General features: G+C 42.8%; 1 protein-coding gene across 3 annotated transcripts in view; it reads right to left on the bottom strand.

The window, feature by feature from the left end:
* prex2 (phosphatidylinositol-3,4,5-trisphosphate-dependent Rac exchange factor 2) overlaps positions 1-16,045 on the bottom strand; it is a 339,323-nt gene that overhangs the window by 92,139 nt on the left and 231,139 nt on the right. For all 3 annotated transcript variants that reach the window (XM_072571479.1, XM_072571478.1, XM_072571480.1), the window contains exon 31: positions 10,426-10,467. In XM_072571479.1, coding sequence (XP_072427580.1) covers positions 10,426-10,467 — 42 coding nt within the window. The remainder of the gene's footprint in view (positions 1-10,425; positions 10,468-16,045) is intronic.

A 16,045-nucleotide genomic window follows, 5' to 3' on the forward strand; every position in this document is an offset into this window, starting at 1 on the left:
TGACTAAAAATTACTGTGATTTGTACATCATATAGCATTGTTAGACAACGCTACAATACAACATATAGTATTGTTACACATTGCTACAATATAATAGAGAGCATTGTTACACACAGCGACAATATAACAGATAGCATTGTGACATATTGCTACAATATAAAAGAGAGCATTGTTACACATTGCTACAATATAATAGAGAGCATTGTTACACATAGCTACAATATAACATATAGCGTTGTCACATATTGTTACAATATAACATATAGAATTGTTACACAATGCTACAATATAACATATAGCATTGTTACACATTGCTACAATGTAACATATAGCATTATTACACAATGCTACAATGCATTCGGACATGCTGAGAGAACTCCAGGATGAAGATAATACTCCAGCACATGGAAATACAGAAGGAGGCCACTCCATTTCTCATGTCTGAGCAAGTACTCTGCCAAACCAACTCTGGTATTCCCATCTGAACATGATTCTGCAATTCCTTTCTCTCAAGTGTCAATCAAACTCCCCCTTCAAAGCCATGATTCAATCTTCCTCCACTACATTTTCAGGCAGTGCATTCCATATCCCATCCACCCAATGCAGTTTTTTAAAAAATTGCTCATGTATTTTCTGTTCTTTTGCCAAATACATCAGGTCAATGTGGCCAGGTCTTAACCCTTCCACCTCCAGAGGCATATGGTATGTCACGGAATCCAGAGTTCCAAAACTCCTGAAGATGTTCATGTATTTGCAAAGGCAAGGACTGATTAGGGATAGTCAACATGGCTTTGTGCGTGGGAAATCATGTCACACAAACTTGATTGAGTTTTTTGAAGAAGTAACAATGAAGATTGATGAGGGCAGAGTGGTAGATGTGATCTATATCGACTTCAGTAAGGCATTCGACAAGATTCCCCATGGGAGACTGATGAGCAAGGTTAGATCTCATGGAATACAGGGAGAACTAGCCACTTGGATACAGAACTGGCTTAAAGGTAGAAGACAGAGGGTGGTGGTGGAGGGTTGTTTTTCAGACTGGAGGCCTGTGACCAGTGGAGTGCCACAAGGATCGGTGCTGGGTCCTCTACTTTCTGTCATTTATATAAATGATTTGGATGCGAGCATAAGAGGTACAGTTAGTAAGTTTGCAGATGACACCAAAACTGGAGGTGTAGTGGACAGCAAAGAGGGTTACCTCAGATTACAACAGGATCTTGGCCTGATGGGCCAATGGGCTGAGAAGTGGCAGATGGAGTTTAATTCAGATAAATGTGAGGTGCTGCATTTTGGGAAAGCAAATCTTAGCAGGACTTATACACTTAATGGAAAGGTCCTAGGGACTGTTGCTGAACAAAGAGACCTTGGTGTGCAGGTTCATAGCTCCTTGAAAGTGGAGTCACAAGTAGATAGGATAGTGAAGGCGGCGTTTGGTATGCTTTCCTTTATTGGTCAGAGTATTGAGTACAGGATTTAGGAGGTCATGTTGTGGCTGTACAGGACATTGGTTAGGCCACTGTTGGAATATTGCATGCACTTCTGGTCTCCTTCCTATCAAAAAGATGTTGTGAATCTTGAAAGGGTTCAGAAAAGACTTACAAGGATGTTGCCAGGGTTGGGGGATTTAAGCTACAGGGAGAGGCTGAACAGGCTGGGGCTGTTTTCCCTGGACTGTCGGAGGCTGAGGGGTGACCTTATAGAGGTTTACAAAATTATGAGGGGCATGGTTAGGATAAATAGTCTTTTGTCTGTGGTCGGGGAGTCCAGAACTAGAGGGCATAGGTTTAGGGTGAGAGGGGAAAGATATAAAAGAGACCTAAGGGGCAACTTTTTCACGCAGACGGTGGTACATGTATGGAATGAGCTGCCAGAGGATGTGGTGAAGGCTGGTACATTTGCAACATTTAAGAGGCATTTGGATGGGTATATGAATAGGAAGGGTTTGGTGGGATATGGGCCGGGTGCTGGCAGGTGGGACTAGATTGGGTTGGGATATCTGGTCGGCATGGACGGGTTGGACAGAAGGGCTTGTTACCATGCTGTACATCTCTATGACTCTAAATAGCAGGAATCCTACAGAACCATTGATGGTATCAGAAGGATCTGATCCCAGAAGCACAAACAGCATGATGGTGAATCTATCTCCCAGTTTGTAGCAATTTTAAAGAAGTTAGCAGAACTCTATGACTTTGGAGACAAAGTCAGTGATACTATCGGAGACAGACTGGTGTGTGGTTTACAATGAGAAGCAATCTAGAAGAATTACTGACAGAAAGGTAACGAGAGAAAGCACGCATCAGAAATAGCAGCCTTAATGGAACTAACAGCAATGAAAAGCTCAACAGCTCAGCGTGATCACGAGAGTTCACAAGAGAGACAATTGCCAACACAAACTCAAAACTGGTGTCAGAGTAGAAAAACAGATCACTAGGTGGCAAATTGCTGGTATGGGGAAGCTGTATGCAATAAGAAAGGGCACATTGAATCGGAGTATTTGAACATGAATGTATGGAAAAATTATAGAAAATGAAGAGTAAAAGTATACAGGGGACAAAAAGGGAGTCAAGAAAAGTGCCGAGGAGCTGTTATTATATATACTGGCCATTGTTGGGGACACCAACCCAATATTGGGTCATTGAATGATAACCCAGTAAGAATAGAGGTGGACACCGCAGTGGCAATTTCATTGTTTGTCAGAAGCAGCTGAGTCACACTGTGCTGCAACACACAAAAATTGTATTAAGAAGATACAGAAGTGAAGAAGTGCCTTCATGGTGTTGTATTGTTATGAATGTTCAGTGATACAGTTGGACCAAAGAGTTACCCTTACACGCTATCAAAAGAAATTTTCCAGCCTTATTGGGAAAAAACATAGTTGGAGAAAATCTAACTCAACGAGAGTGAAGTAGATCACTTTTCAGAATCTGAAACTGATCTATCACAATTCTTTTGTTTTCAATGGAGATCTGGGAAGCATGGAAAAGATCTCTGTCCAATTGAAAATCAAGGATGAGAATCAAGCAAAATGTTGCAAGGCTGGATCAGTGCCTTATGCAAAAGCCAATGATCAAAGCAGAATTTGAGAGATTGCTGGTTGAACCCATGATAGACTGAGCCATGATTAGAGTGGTGCTGGAAAAGCACAGCAGGTCAGGCAGCATCTAAGGAGCAGGATTCCTGATGAAGAGCTTTTGCCTGAAACGTCAATTTTCCTGGTCCTCGGATGTTGACTGACCTGCTGTGCTTTTCCAGCACCACTCTAACCTTGACTCTGATCCCCAGCATCTGCAGTCCTCACTTTCGCCTAGAGATTGGGCCATGCCTGTTGTACTAAAGAAGACAAAAAATGGTTCAATACACACCTGCAGTGTTTCTATGGTCACTATTAATCTGGCACTGAGTTCTGAGCAGTGACCTTTCCCTTTAATCAATTACCTATTTGCTAGGCTAGCTGGAGGTCAGCTTTTCTTAGTCAAGCCTAACTCCAGGTGAATATAGATCCTGAGTCACAGAAGTACTTGACAATTGTCATCCTCATTGACAGTCCCTCACAGATGAGGATGACTGTCTTCCACTCTCAGGCCCAAGCCATAGATGGCTGTACAGACCAGTGTGGCTACCACAGCTCTGTTGTCACACTGTTCTTGATGACTGTAACACATAAAGGACGAATCAAAGACAAGAGACTTCCATTTGGAATCACACTTGCACCTGTATTATTTCTAAAGTGGCGTGAAGGAGATTTTAAGTGGATTGGAAGGAGTCCAGTGTCACCGAAATGCTATTTTAATCACATGAGAAATGAAAAAGAACATTTCCATGTGAAGCTGCTTCTCTACAGAGACTTGAAGAAAGTGGCACATGGGGTGAAGAAGGTCAAAGGTGAGGTTTTTCAATATTCCATTAACAATTTAGGTCACATCTTTAACGAAGAGGGACTGCACAGGTCATCTTCAAAAGTAGAAGTCATGAATGAGGCACCAGCTCCTAAAAATGGAAACCAACTACTGTCATGTCTAGGCTAACTAAGTTACCATAGCAGGTTCGTCCCAAACCTCGTAACCATTCCCAAGCTGTTGCACAATTTAATTTGCCAAAACACGAGTTGGGGATGGAAAGGTCAACGTGAAAGCATCTTTACACAAGCCAGGAAGAGCCCTCAATTGAAGTCAGAAGTCCTGACCCATTATCACCCAAAGTTCCCCTTGCAGCTAGTATGCAATGAAGTGAGACGAGTCATTTCTCAAAGTTGTGACCCAATGGTGAAGAGAAACCAAGAGCTTTTGCATCAAGGTCGATAAACACAGCAGAAATGAACAAGGCACAGAGAGATAAAGAAGGTCTAAAATCACTTTTGGCATTAGACAATTCCAACAATACCTCTGCAGCTGGGAATTTACCCCACTAACAGACCACAGACCATTGACTGCAATATTTCAGCCATACGAGCCATATGCAGAGGTGGGTGTTGTTACTATCAGCTCAGACTTATACAATTAAATGTCAGCAATTCAACTTCCATGGGCATGATGATGAACTCTCTAACTTTGCCAAATGAGCTGACTACAAATAGTCCTTACTGTCAACAAGTGGAGCGCTCTCCAATAATGCAAATAAGTTCGGAAGTGCACTAGAAACAATCCACTGCTATTGAAAGTGTTGGACATGGTACTTTGTGGCAATATCATAGGAACAACTTCAGAACTGAAGCCATATGTCACACTGTCATACAGGAGCTAGAATTTCCCAGAGAAGCTGGAGGTCTCCTGGAGAGAATGAGGGTGACTCAATGCTAAGGAACTGTGTGTTAAATTACGTACACAAAAGCCACTATAGCATTGTAAGAATGAAGGTAACAGCCAAAAAGTTCAACTCTGAAATTGTGGAGAAGGTGACAATATGTGTAGCTTGCACAAGAGTTTGTAACCAAACTCCAGGGGGAGGTGTGATGATGCTGCACCTTTAACAAGGTTATGTTGTCCTTGGTATTTGTTTCAGAAAGATTGTAAAAGACAACAGACTCTGAAAAGTCTGAGTTGAAGGGTTTTAGGGCCAATTTGATTATAGCTAACAGATACTGCGTCAGGAAAAGGGCTTTCAAGTTTAAAAGCAAACACTTGTACAATGAAAGGGGAGTGGTCAGTTCTTCAGCTCGGCTTTTCTCTGGTTTGGTTTGGTCTGGCTATTCACTGAAAGCAGTCAGGCAGTTTGGAAGCTGCTGTACTCACAGAAGCAGGTCCAGGCTGGTCCTCTCTCTCCCTCCTGTAAGACCTTGGGTTTGATTTTACCTTTTTGTGCAAAGGGGTGTTTATGGGGATCGTTACAAGTATTTGGAACAACATCATTAAGTTGGGATGATCTGCCGGGTTTTTGAATAAGTTATTTGGTATTCTGTGTTCTTTTGTTTGTGTTTCATTCAGTAATCTTGGAAATAAATTGCCTTAGAATTAGATTCCCTACAGTGCAGAAACAGGCCCTTTGGCCCAACAAGCCCACACCGACCCTCCAAAGAGTAATCCACCTCCCTAGATTTATCCATGACTAACACTCCTAATCTATATGTCCCTGGACACTACGGGCAATTTACCATAGCCAATTCACCTAACCTGCACACATTTGGACTGTGGGAGGAAACCTGAGCACCCAGAGGAAACCCATAGAGTTATGGGGAGAATGTGCAAACTCCACATAGACAGTTGCCTGAGGCTGGAATTGAACCCAGGTCGCTGGTGCTGTGAGGCAGCCGTGCTAACTACTGAGCCACCATGCCGCTTCTATTTAAAACTCTGTGGTTTGACCAGCTGCTCCACTCCTGGAATATCCATGTTACACCCACTTAAGACAACTAGCAAAGTTAGGGTTTGGGTTACTTTCTGGAAATGTTTTGAGGGGTCCAGCCTGGTCCATACCAAAAACAATGGCCCTGTTAATGCAGAGATCCAGGGAATATTCTGGTGACTGGTGTTCGAATGCTGCTGATGCTGAAATTTGAATTCAATAAAAGTCGGAAATTAAGAATTTAACGATGACCATGAATCCATTGTTCCTTGTTGGAAGAACCCATCTGGTTCACTAATGTCCTTCAGGGAAGGAAAGTACCATCCTTACCTGGTTTGCCCAGACTCATTACAATGTGAGTGGACTCTTAATTGCCCTCTGGGCAATTGGTGATGGACAATAAATATTGGACCTCATCCCATGAATGAATGAACAAACATTAGTGATGAACACCTCCTGAATTGTTAAACACACCAGCCTCCTGGTCCTTCTTGAAACCTAACACCACCAATGGAGAACATTGCACTCTATCTACTCTGCTTAGACACCTCACATTTCTGAATACCTCTATAAGAGATCTCCTTTGGCCATATCCTTTCTGAGGAGAATAGCTCCACCATCTGAAGTCTATCTACCTAACTGAAGTCCTTCTTTGCTGCAATCATTTTTGTAAATCTTTGCTGCGTTTTCCCTCAACCTTTCACATCCTTCCGAAAGTGCAATGCCCAGAATTGGATATTATTCCCCAGTTGAGAGAAAACCAGTATTTTAAGAAGGTTCACTATAACCCTGTTGCTTATGTACCTATAGGCCTTCTTACCTCCATTCCCAACTTGGTGATTTTTTTCCAACACATAAAATGGAAAGCCTGTCAACTAAGAAAAACATTGGCCTACTTTTATTTGCGATTTTAACCTTTAACCTAACTTTTAATCTTTACAAATAGAGTTCTGTTAGCTGACAGTTACAGGTGGCACAGTGGCTTAGTGGTTAGCACTGCTGCCTCACAGTGCCAGGGACCTAGGCTTAATTCCAGACTCGGGTGGCTATCCATGTGGAGTTTGCACATTCTCCCGTGTCTGCGCGGGTTGCCTCCGTGTGCTCTGGTTCCCCTCCCACAATCCAATGATGTGCAGGTCAGGGTGAATTGGCTGAGCTACATTGCCCATAGTGTTAGGTCCGTTAGTCAGAGGGAAATGGGTCTGGGTGGGTTGCTCTTCAGAGGGCCAGTGTGGACTTGTTGGGCTGAAGGTTCTGTTTCCACACTGTAAGGAATATAATCTCAGAACTATGATATATAGCATACAGTCAACTCCAATTAGTTTACATCATCCAATCTTTTGCTTTTTGGCTGTTTTTAAAAGTTTTCCTTTCTCTAATATTTGCATCGTTTTTCTGTTTTTCATTTATCCTCTTTCTCAGAGCTCGCTTTTGACCTTTCCTTCTGCTATTCTATTCCCGGTTGCTTTTTTATCTTCTTTACCCACTTGTTACACTTGTTACTGCTAATTATGCCTGTCCAATAGAGGGGTGGAACGGGTGGTTCAGTGGTTAGCACTGCTGTCTCGCAGCACCAGGGACCCGGGTTTGATTCCAACCTTGGGCTAGAGTCGGTGTGAAGTTTGCCTGTTCTCCTTGTGTCTGTATGGGTTTGCTCCGGTTTCCTCCCACAGTCCAAAGATGTGCAGGCGAGGTGAATTGGCCATGCTAAGTTGCCCATAGTGTCTAGGGATGTGTAGGTTAGGGGCATTACTCAGGGATAAATGTGGGGGAATGGGTCTGGGTGGGTTACGCTTTAGAGGGTCGGTGTGGACTTGAAGGGATTCTATGATATCCATATTTTGTGTTTGCCTACCTTACCGTCCCTGTCTTAGTGTTTGACCTTCTTTTATGTTCATGTTACATTACGTAAGAACTGTGTCAAAGAAAAAGAAAATGCACCTACCACTGAAAACTCACAAAATGACAGTGACAAAACTAGATGTGCATCAGCATTGCTGGAACACACAACTCCCGAAGTGAAAAAGATTCATCGTAATGAGCTCCATGAGAAATACAAAACCCACACTGTAATTTATACTTGTTCTCTTGATTACACAGTATATACAAAATTGAGCACCAACTAAATAAAAAAATTGTGAGTGGCAACTGAGAACTAATGTAATCTAAAAAAACACAATTCTGCTGACTCCTGGATTAGCATCAGTTGGGCAGCAGCATTATCCCAGCTTCTTTGGCATTATTTATTGTTCCTGAATGAATTGGCTGATTTTACACTGCAGCAGATTGGAGGATCCCCACCTCCCCTCCAGCAACACTTCTTCACTTTCACAAGAAATCTTGACAGGAAAATCAGACAGATTGAATTACTGTAACTATTCAAGGGATCACCACTACAAGGAATTTCCACCGCACCTTAAGGGCCAATAAATTACACTGTTCTGAATGAAAGCTTTCCAATAAAAGCTACAGAAGCAGCATTTAAAAGAAAAATCTGTTAAAATGTGATAAGCTTTTTCAGCACTTCTGCAAATACAATGCATCACTGTGCAACAAATAGCCTTTTTTTATTTGTATTGAATATCATACTTTCATTAGGTCAGTGAGAGTAGTGAATTAAACAGAAGTTGCTGGAAAAGCTCAGCAGGTCCGGCAGCATCTGTGGAGAGAAATTAAGAGTTAACGTTTCTGGTCGAGTGAGCCTTCCTCAGGACGGTGAATTATACAGTTGTCTCCAAAATGAAATGCAGAGTCACCGAACTCGAAACATTAACTTTGCTTTCTTCCCATAGATTCTGCCCAATCTGCTGAGTTTCTCCAACAATTTATGCCTTTTGTTTCAGGTCTCCAAACCATGTGGCCTGGAAGAAAAGGCCGAGTTCTGAAACACAAGCACACATTCTCATTTTTATTATCTTAACGTTAACCTACTGACATTCCCTCTGAATGCAGTTATTTCCATACGTTAATCAAGAACGAATTGACCTGTCAATTTTTTAATCAGAATTTTCAATGACTTAATGTAGCACCATGAATCCTTCTGTGATGAGGATTTTAAAAAGTAGTTCTCTCTAAATCGTCAGTGTCAAGCACAGGTAGTATAAGAATCCCTCTTTGGTTACCAGAATTCAATCGATTGTATTGAAATTCCCCAACTCTCCTGCAGTTTTGTATCACATTTTGATGTAGCTGCTGAAATGCAATGTAGCAATAAGACTGTTTTAATAAGACTATTCCTTTAATACACAGTGCACTGCACTGCAAAGAACTATGGATGCAGAGGGATTTGGGAGTCTTTGTACAAGAATCTCAAAAAGCTTGTGTCCAAGTTCAGCAAGTAAGAGGGAAGATAAATAGGCTTCTGGCCTTTATTTCAAATGGAATGGAGTACGAGAGTCGGGGAGATATTCCTAAAACTGTGCAAGATGCTAGTCAGACCACAGTTGGTATACTGTGAAAGGTTTTGAGCCCCTTATCTAAAGAGAGGCACATTAGCATTGGAGGCAGTCCAGAGAAGGTTGCTAAAATGATACAAGGCACAAGTCAGACCATACCTGGAATACTATAGACAGTTTGTGTCCCCTATGGAAAGCCATTTTGACACTGGGGTCAGTCGAGAGAAGGTTCACTACATCGATCCCAGGTATGCATGAAGGGACTGTGTCATGAGGAGAAATTGAGTTGGGCCATGTGGACTTCAACAGTTTCCTCATTTCCCCTTCTCCCACCTCACCCTAGTTCCAAACTTTCAGCTCAGCCCTGTCCCCATGACTTGTCCGGACTTATCCTACCTGCCTATCTACTTTTCCACCTATCCACTCCACCCTCTCCTCCTTGACCTATCACCTTCATCTCCTCCCCACTCACCCATTGTACTCTATGCTACTTTCTCTCCACCCCCCCACCCTCCTCTAGCTTATCTCTCCACGCTTCAGGCTCACTGCCTTTATTCCTGATGAAGGGCTGTTGCCCGAAACGTCGATTTCGAAGCTCCTTGGATGCTGCCTGAACTGCTGTGCTCTTCCAGCACCACTAATCCAGAATCTGTACTCATTGGAGTTTAGAAGAATGAGAGGTGACCTTATTGAATCATAAAAGATTCTTAGGGGACTTGACAAGGTAGATGCAGAGAGGTGGTTACTCCTGTGGGAGAGAATAGGAACAGAGGGCATAGTACGGGGGTCACAGAGAAAAGGAGGAATTTCTTCAGAGTTTTGCAAATCTACAGAATTCTTTACCACAGAGGGCTGGGTCATTAAGTATATTCAAGACTAAGATGGACAGATTTGAATCAGAAGGGGAAAAGGCAGGATAGTGGAGTTGAGGATTATCGGGTCTCACGGAATGACAGAGCAGAGCCTGAAGTGTTCTCATATTTATTTGAAGAAAAATAAACCTGCATCCCAACGTGGTATCAAACTTAAAGGTCGAGAAACAAGGCTCCTGTTACAACCTGCTCTCTGCACATAGTTCAAGCATGATCAATGCTTATTAAACTACTCTGACACTAACAGGATGTGCCTTCCCTCCAATATAAAGACCACAAATCACGTACAGCCAGCTCTGTAGCATGCTCTGATTTATCTTAGTTCTGTTGCGTACATCCTCTCAAATAACTTGTTTCAATTGAATGAGTTATGGTGTTACCTGTCTGTTCAAGGAGAGCAAGGAACACTCGAATCTTCACCTCTGCAAGTAAAACAATTTGATTATAAAGGGCATTTCAGGACAGCAATGTTACAATCCTCATACACAACCACACACATTGCAGCAAAACAAACAGGTATCTGCACAAATCTCTCGATATCAGGGAGGCGATGGCTTAGTGGTATTATCACTAGAATAGTTAATCCAGAAACTCAGCTAATGTTCCGGGAACTTGGGTCAAACCCTTCAGTAAATGCTGGCCGGGCGAGAGATGCCCATATATGTAATCTAAACAAAAATCAGAGTCCAAAAGGCACAGTGAGAAAGGATTCATGCCATTGAATCAATGCCCTCTCTGGTGAATAGTCTGTCCCATTTCTTGATGATTTGGAGATGCCGGTGTTGGACTGGGGTGTACAAAGTTAAAAATCACACAACACCATTTGGAAGCTAATGCTTCCAAATAAACATGTTGGACCATTTCCTGATCTATTCCCACAGACCTACGTGGCATGTACTTCATTTTCCTTTTAAAATCACAGTTATCATCTGCTTCCACCTTTAGGTAATTAATAGTTGTTGCATTAAAAAAGATTCTTCATCACAGGGGCACATAAGGGCCAGAAGATTTGAGAGCACATGAGAGGAAAAGCTTTTTCACTCTTACTATGTCCTCTGGTCCCACATGAGAAACCACCTCCCTACATTTACCCTGTCAGGTCCCGTAAGAATCTTATGTGTGTCAATAAGGTCACCTCTCATTCTTCTACCAGTAAGGGTGGGAAATGAGCCAAGTATTGGGGAAATGCGATTATAATAGTTCGGTTGTTGGTCTTAAACCGCACAGACTCAATGGGCCAAACATCCTTTTTCTGTGCTCTGGATCTCTCTGACTCTAAGACACATTTCCCCCTGTATATCTGACCCTAAAACTGTGTTAGCCTAGCTAGAGAACAGCATTTCACTACTTCTAGCTCAGAAACCCATACACCTCTATCAATTCTCTTCGACTCCAAGTCGAAAACACAAAGCCTCTCCACTTGGACACTGCAGTAAAATCCTTCATCCTTGGAACCAAGTGTCAACCAAATATCAAGTGTCTTTGTCACAATTCACCTCATGAGAAAGTGCCCACTAAGATAGAATCTTTGGGGGTAACTAGGGCTGCAGCAAGGCCAGCCAATTTGGGGAAGAGTTTGGAGTCAGACAAATGGACAACTGCATGTCAGGAGTGGCCACCTTCAAGGTCTGCCTCTGAGCTGTGGGACTTGCTCCATTTGAATGCTGACTGCTTCAGTACCTGAGGAATCTCGAATGATGCTGAATGTTGTGCAGTCATCAGAGAACGTCCCCACCTCTGACCTTATAATGGTTGGGAAGACCATTGAAGAAGCAGCTATAGCTAGCTGGACCTTGAGGAACTCTTGCAGCGATGTCCTGGAGCTGAAATGTCTGACCTCCAACAACTATGACCATTGTCCTTTGTGCCAGGTATGACTCCAACCTGCAGAGAGATTGCTCAGATTCCCATTGACTCAAGTTTTGGCTTGGGTTCCTTCTAACACATCTGGTCAAACATAGTCTTGATGTGACTCTCCTATGAGAGCCAGGATTCTCTCCTCATAGTGGGTGAGGATCCAGATGTGAGCACCATCCTTAGGAGCTAATCTGCCCTGTTATGCACTGTCATCCCCTGGACCACAGAAAGTGGGGTGACCTAATGTGATTTATTATGGGCTGACACTTGATATTTAATCTCCCTTGGAAAGCTTACTTTCTAAGTAGTTGAGGAATTATTTTTCTTAACCAGCTCGTGGATATACTTAGAGTAGCAAACTTAAAAAGTTATTTGAATGGTCACTATGGACATTGGAGATTTGGCTGCCGAGAAATCACATGGCAGCTGATAACCCCTTGATTGGCTGCAGACCATGCCTGGATCTGTTTGAACAGTAAGTGACAGGATAGTGCTGTGGAATCTAGAATTTGTTGGGGAACAAGAAGATTGAGAGTCTGGGCTGCCCAGCTGATCTCTCATATTTTTGAAAAAGTCTCTTTGTGAGTTGAGAGTGAAACCTATCAGTTCTTTTGGAAGAATGATTGCAGGAACTTTCCAATATCATATTTCCTGAGCAAACTCTATCTATCAAGATTCCAGAGACAGCACTGTGTGATTAGTGATTTGACCAATGCATTAGAACCTCAGAACTATAGACTTCAGAACCTTCCACATTTACACACACATTATGTTTATGTTTTTCGGTTTTTAGGGGATATTACTGACTGTGAATGTTAACCAGTGATTATATCTTCAATTAATATCCTTTGTTTAGATAATAAACTAATCATAAAGTCGGAGTCATTCAGCACGAAAACAGACCCTTCAGTCCAAATTGTCCATGCCAGCTAGACATCCCAAACTGCCTTAGATCTTTTGCCAGAGTTTGGCTCATATCGCTCAAAAACCTTCCCACTGATGTACCCATCCAGATGGCTTTTAAATGTTGTAATTGTACCAGCCTCCACCATTGTTAGTCATGGTGCGTGTGGGGGAAACGGTGGCATAGGGGGTTCTGAAGAACTGTAGAGGTAGACGACATGTGGGGTTAGTGGAGTGGGAGATTGGATAGGGTGTGGAGGGAGCTGAAAATGTGTTGCTGGAAAAGCGCAGCAGGTCAGGCAGCATCCAAGGAGCAGGAGAATCGACGTTTCGGGCATGAGCCCTTCTTCAGGAATCTTCAGGGTGTGGAGGGAGCAATGTGACAGTGAGAAAGCAAAGGTTGCACGCAGTACTGACATTTAAAAATCATACAAACACCAGGTTATAGTCAACAAGTTTAAGTGGAAGCACACTAGCTTTTGGAGCAACGCTCCGAAAGCTAGTGTGCTTCCAATTAAACCTGTTGGACTTTAACCTGGTGTTGTATGATTTTTAACTTTGTACACCCCAGTCCAACACCGGCATCTCCAAGTAGTGACAGTATAAGTCTTGGTGGGAAATGGGTGCAGTTGCAGAGATAGGGTGTGTGTGAAGTGGCAGAGAGCAGAGTGTGATACTTAACCAGGCCTTTGACATTTTTGCAGCACTGGACGTCTGTTCCTCTGCACCCTAGAGATAGCACTGACCCAAGCAGCAAACTCAGACCAGATTGGCAGGGGCTGTTGGTGTAGGTCCTCTGCTAGTGCTGCAGAGAATGGACTCCTCTCCTTTGGACCATCGTGTTGGAGAGTGTTATTGCGATCCTCCCCTTCTCCAACATGTCCCCTCTCTGTCCCTGACTATACAGAACAGCTTTAGAATTCCAGTGTGCATCAGGTGCACATTGGTCTTATAAGGATGGTGTGAGCACAAGGGATTGCCAATCTTGCAGCAGATTCTGGATTAGTGGTGCTGGAAGAGCACAGCAGTTCAGGCAGCATCCAAGGCAGATACCCACTGTGTGGCAAAGTGTGGGAATGGTGCATGGTAACATGGGACAGATATCATGTGCAAAAAACACCACAAGGGTGGGATAGGTAATGAATGAGACAAATTTGGTAAAATACCATGAAAAACTCATAGTGCTTTACAATGAAAAACCCTCAACGCAACTCAAACGTAGCCATAATAAAGTAAGATTCAGCCCTATGTTTCAGTGATCACATCAACTCAACTTTTAAAAAATGATCTCTCAGGGCCAGTCTGTACTCTGGTATCTGACTTGTCCTGTAATATAATCAGCTGAGCTTGTGATATTTTAAAATCTTCCTTTTAAATCTTATGAAATAAAATTAATTATTTCTTAATCCACTGAGTGACATTTCAATCAATGTACTTTTACCTACGTGTGAGAGACTTGTTAGAGAAATTAAGTATTCATATCATTTCCAACAATAGTTCTATAGCATTACTCATGTAATCAATGCATAATAGGCAATAATATAATATTGATAGAGGCTCTGCCTAATGAATTATTTCATTCTCTAAAGTTTTTCAAAATGCTCTGAGTATGTGCAAATTTGATTTTGTTCCCAATGGTTCCCATTGAACTTTGGTGGAGATTTAGGAGCACATTACTACAGATGCTGGAATCTGCACTGGAAACAACAAATGTTGGAGATCACAGCAGGTCAGGCGGCATCCAAGTGATGAAGAGCCACCTCTAGCAATCTCTCCATTTGACCTTCCTACTTTGGGAACTTATTGGTGCAAGGAGATATTGTGTGTGCGATAAGGTGTATAGTTTATGCATTTGGTCATGAAATGCGATGCTTCCAGCGTCTGCAGCCCTCACTTTTGCCTGGTTGCTTCTAATCCATGTCTGGTCCTGACAAATTGGCTGGAAATATTGATCTTTTTCGGCTTGATAAATTCGGCAGAAACCTTTAAGACTACGTTAGAAGCTCCAGTTCTAGAAGTCCAACCATGTGCAGATTAGGTGGATTAGCCATGGCACATACAGAGTTACGGTGATAAGGTTAGGCCTGGGTGGAATGCTCTTCCCGAAGGGTCAGTGCAGACTTCAATGGGTTGAACGGCCTCTTTCTGCACTGTAGGGATTCTATGATCCTGTAATTTTGAATGCAGTACTATTCCTTTCAAACTTGCTTTTCTCTGAAGACAGTCAGACTCAGGTAAAGTTCTTTGAAATCTCAGCGATACATCTATTCAAGCAGAAACATAGACAGCAAGTGATTGGGACTATCACACTTGAACTTGAAGTTATAACTCTGTTGATGAAAAAGAAAATCTTTTCAAACATATAGAACATAGAACAATACAGCGCAGAACAGGCCCTTCGGCCCTCGATGTTGCCCCGACCTTTGAACTAATCTAAGACCATCCCCCCAACACTATCCCATCATCATCCATATGCTTATACAAGCACTATTTAAATGCCCCTAATGTGGCTGAGTTACCTACATTGGTAGGTAGGGCATTCCATGCCCTTACCACTCCCTGAGTAAAGAACCTGCCTCTGATATCTGTTTTAAATCTGTCACCCCACAATTTGCAGCTATGTCCCCTCATACAAGCCAATGTCATCATCTGAGGAAAAAACACTCTCACTGCCCACCCTATCTAATCCTCTGATCATCTTGTATGTCTCTATTAAATCCCCTCTTAGCCTTCTTTTCTTCAGTGTAAACAGGCCCAAGTCCCTCAGCCTTTCCTCATAAGGCCTTCCCTCCAGACCAGGCAACATCCTGGTAAATCTCCTCGGCACCTTTTCCAATGCTTCCACATCCTCCCTGTAAGGGGGCGACCAGAACAGTACCCTGTATTCCAAGTGTGACTGCACTAGCGTTTTGTACAGTTGCAGCATGACATTATGGCTCCGGAACTCAATCCCTCTACCAATAAAACCTAACACACCGTATGCCTTCTTAACAGCACTATCAACCTGGGTGGCAACTTTCAGGGATCTATGTACATGGACACCAAGGTCTCTCTGGACATCTACACGACCAAGAATCTTTCCACTGACCCAGTACTCTGCCTTCCTGTTATTCTTCCCAAAGTGCATCACCTCACATTTATCTGCATTGAACTCCATTTGCCACCTCTCAGCCCAATTCTGCAGTTTACCTAAGTCCCCCTGCAACCCGCAACATTTTTTCACACTGTCCACCACTCCAC

Source organism: Chiloscyllium punctatum, chromosome 5, assembly GCF_047496795.1.
Source record: "Chiloscyllium punctatum isolate Juve2018m chromosome 5, sChiPun1.3, whole genome shotgun sequence".
Lineage (NCBI taxonomy): Eukaryota > Metazoa > Chordata > Chondrichthyes > Orectolobiformes > Hemiscylliidae > Chiloscyllium > Chiloscyllium punctatum.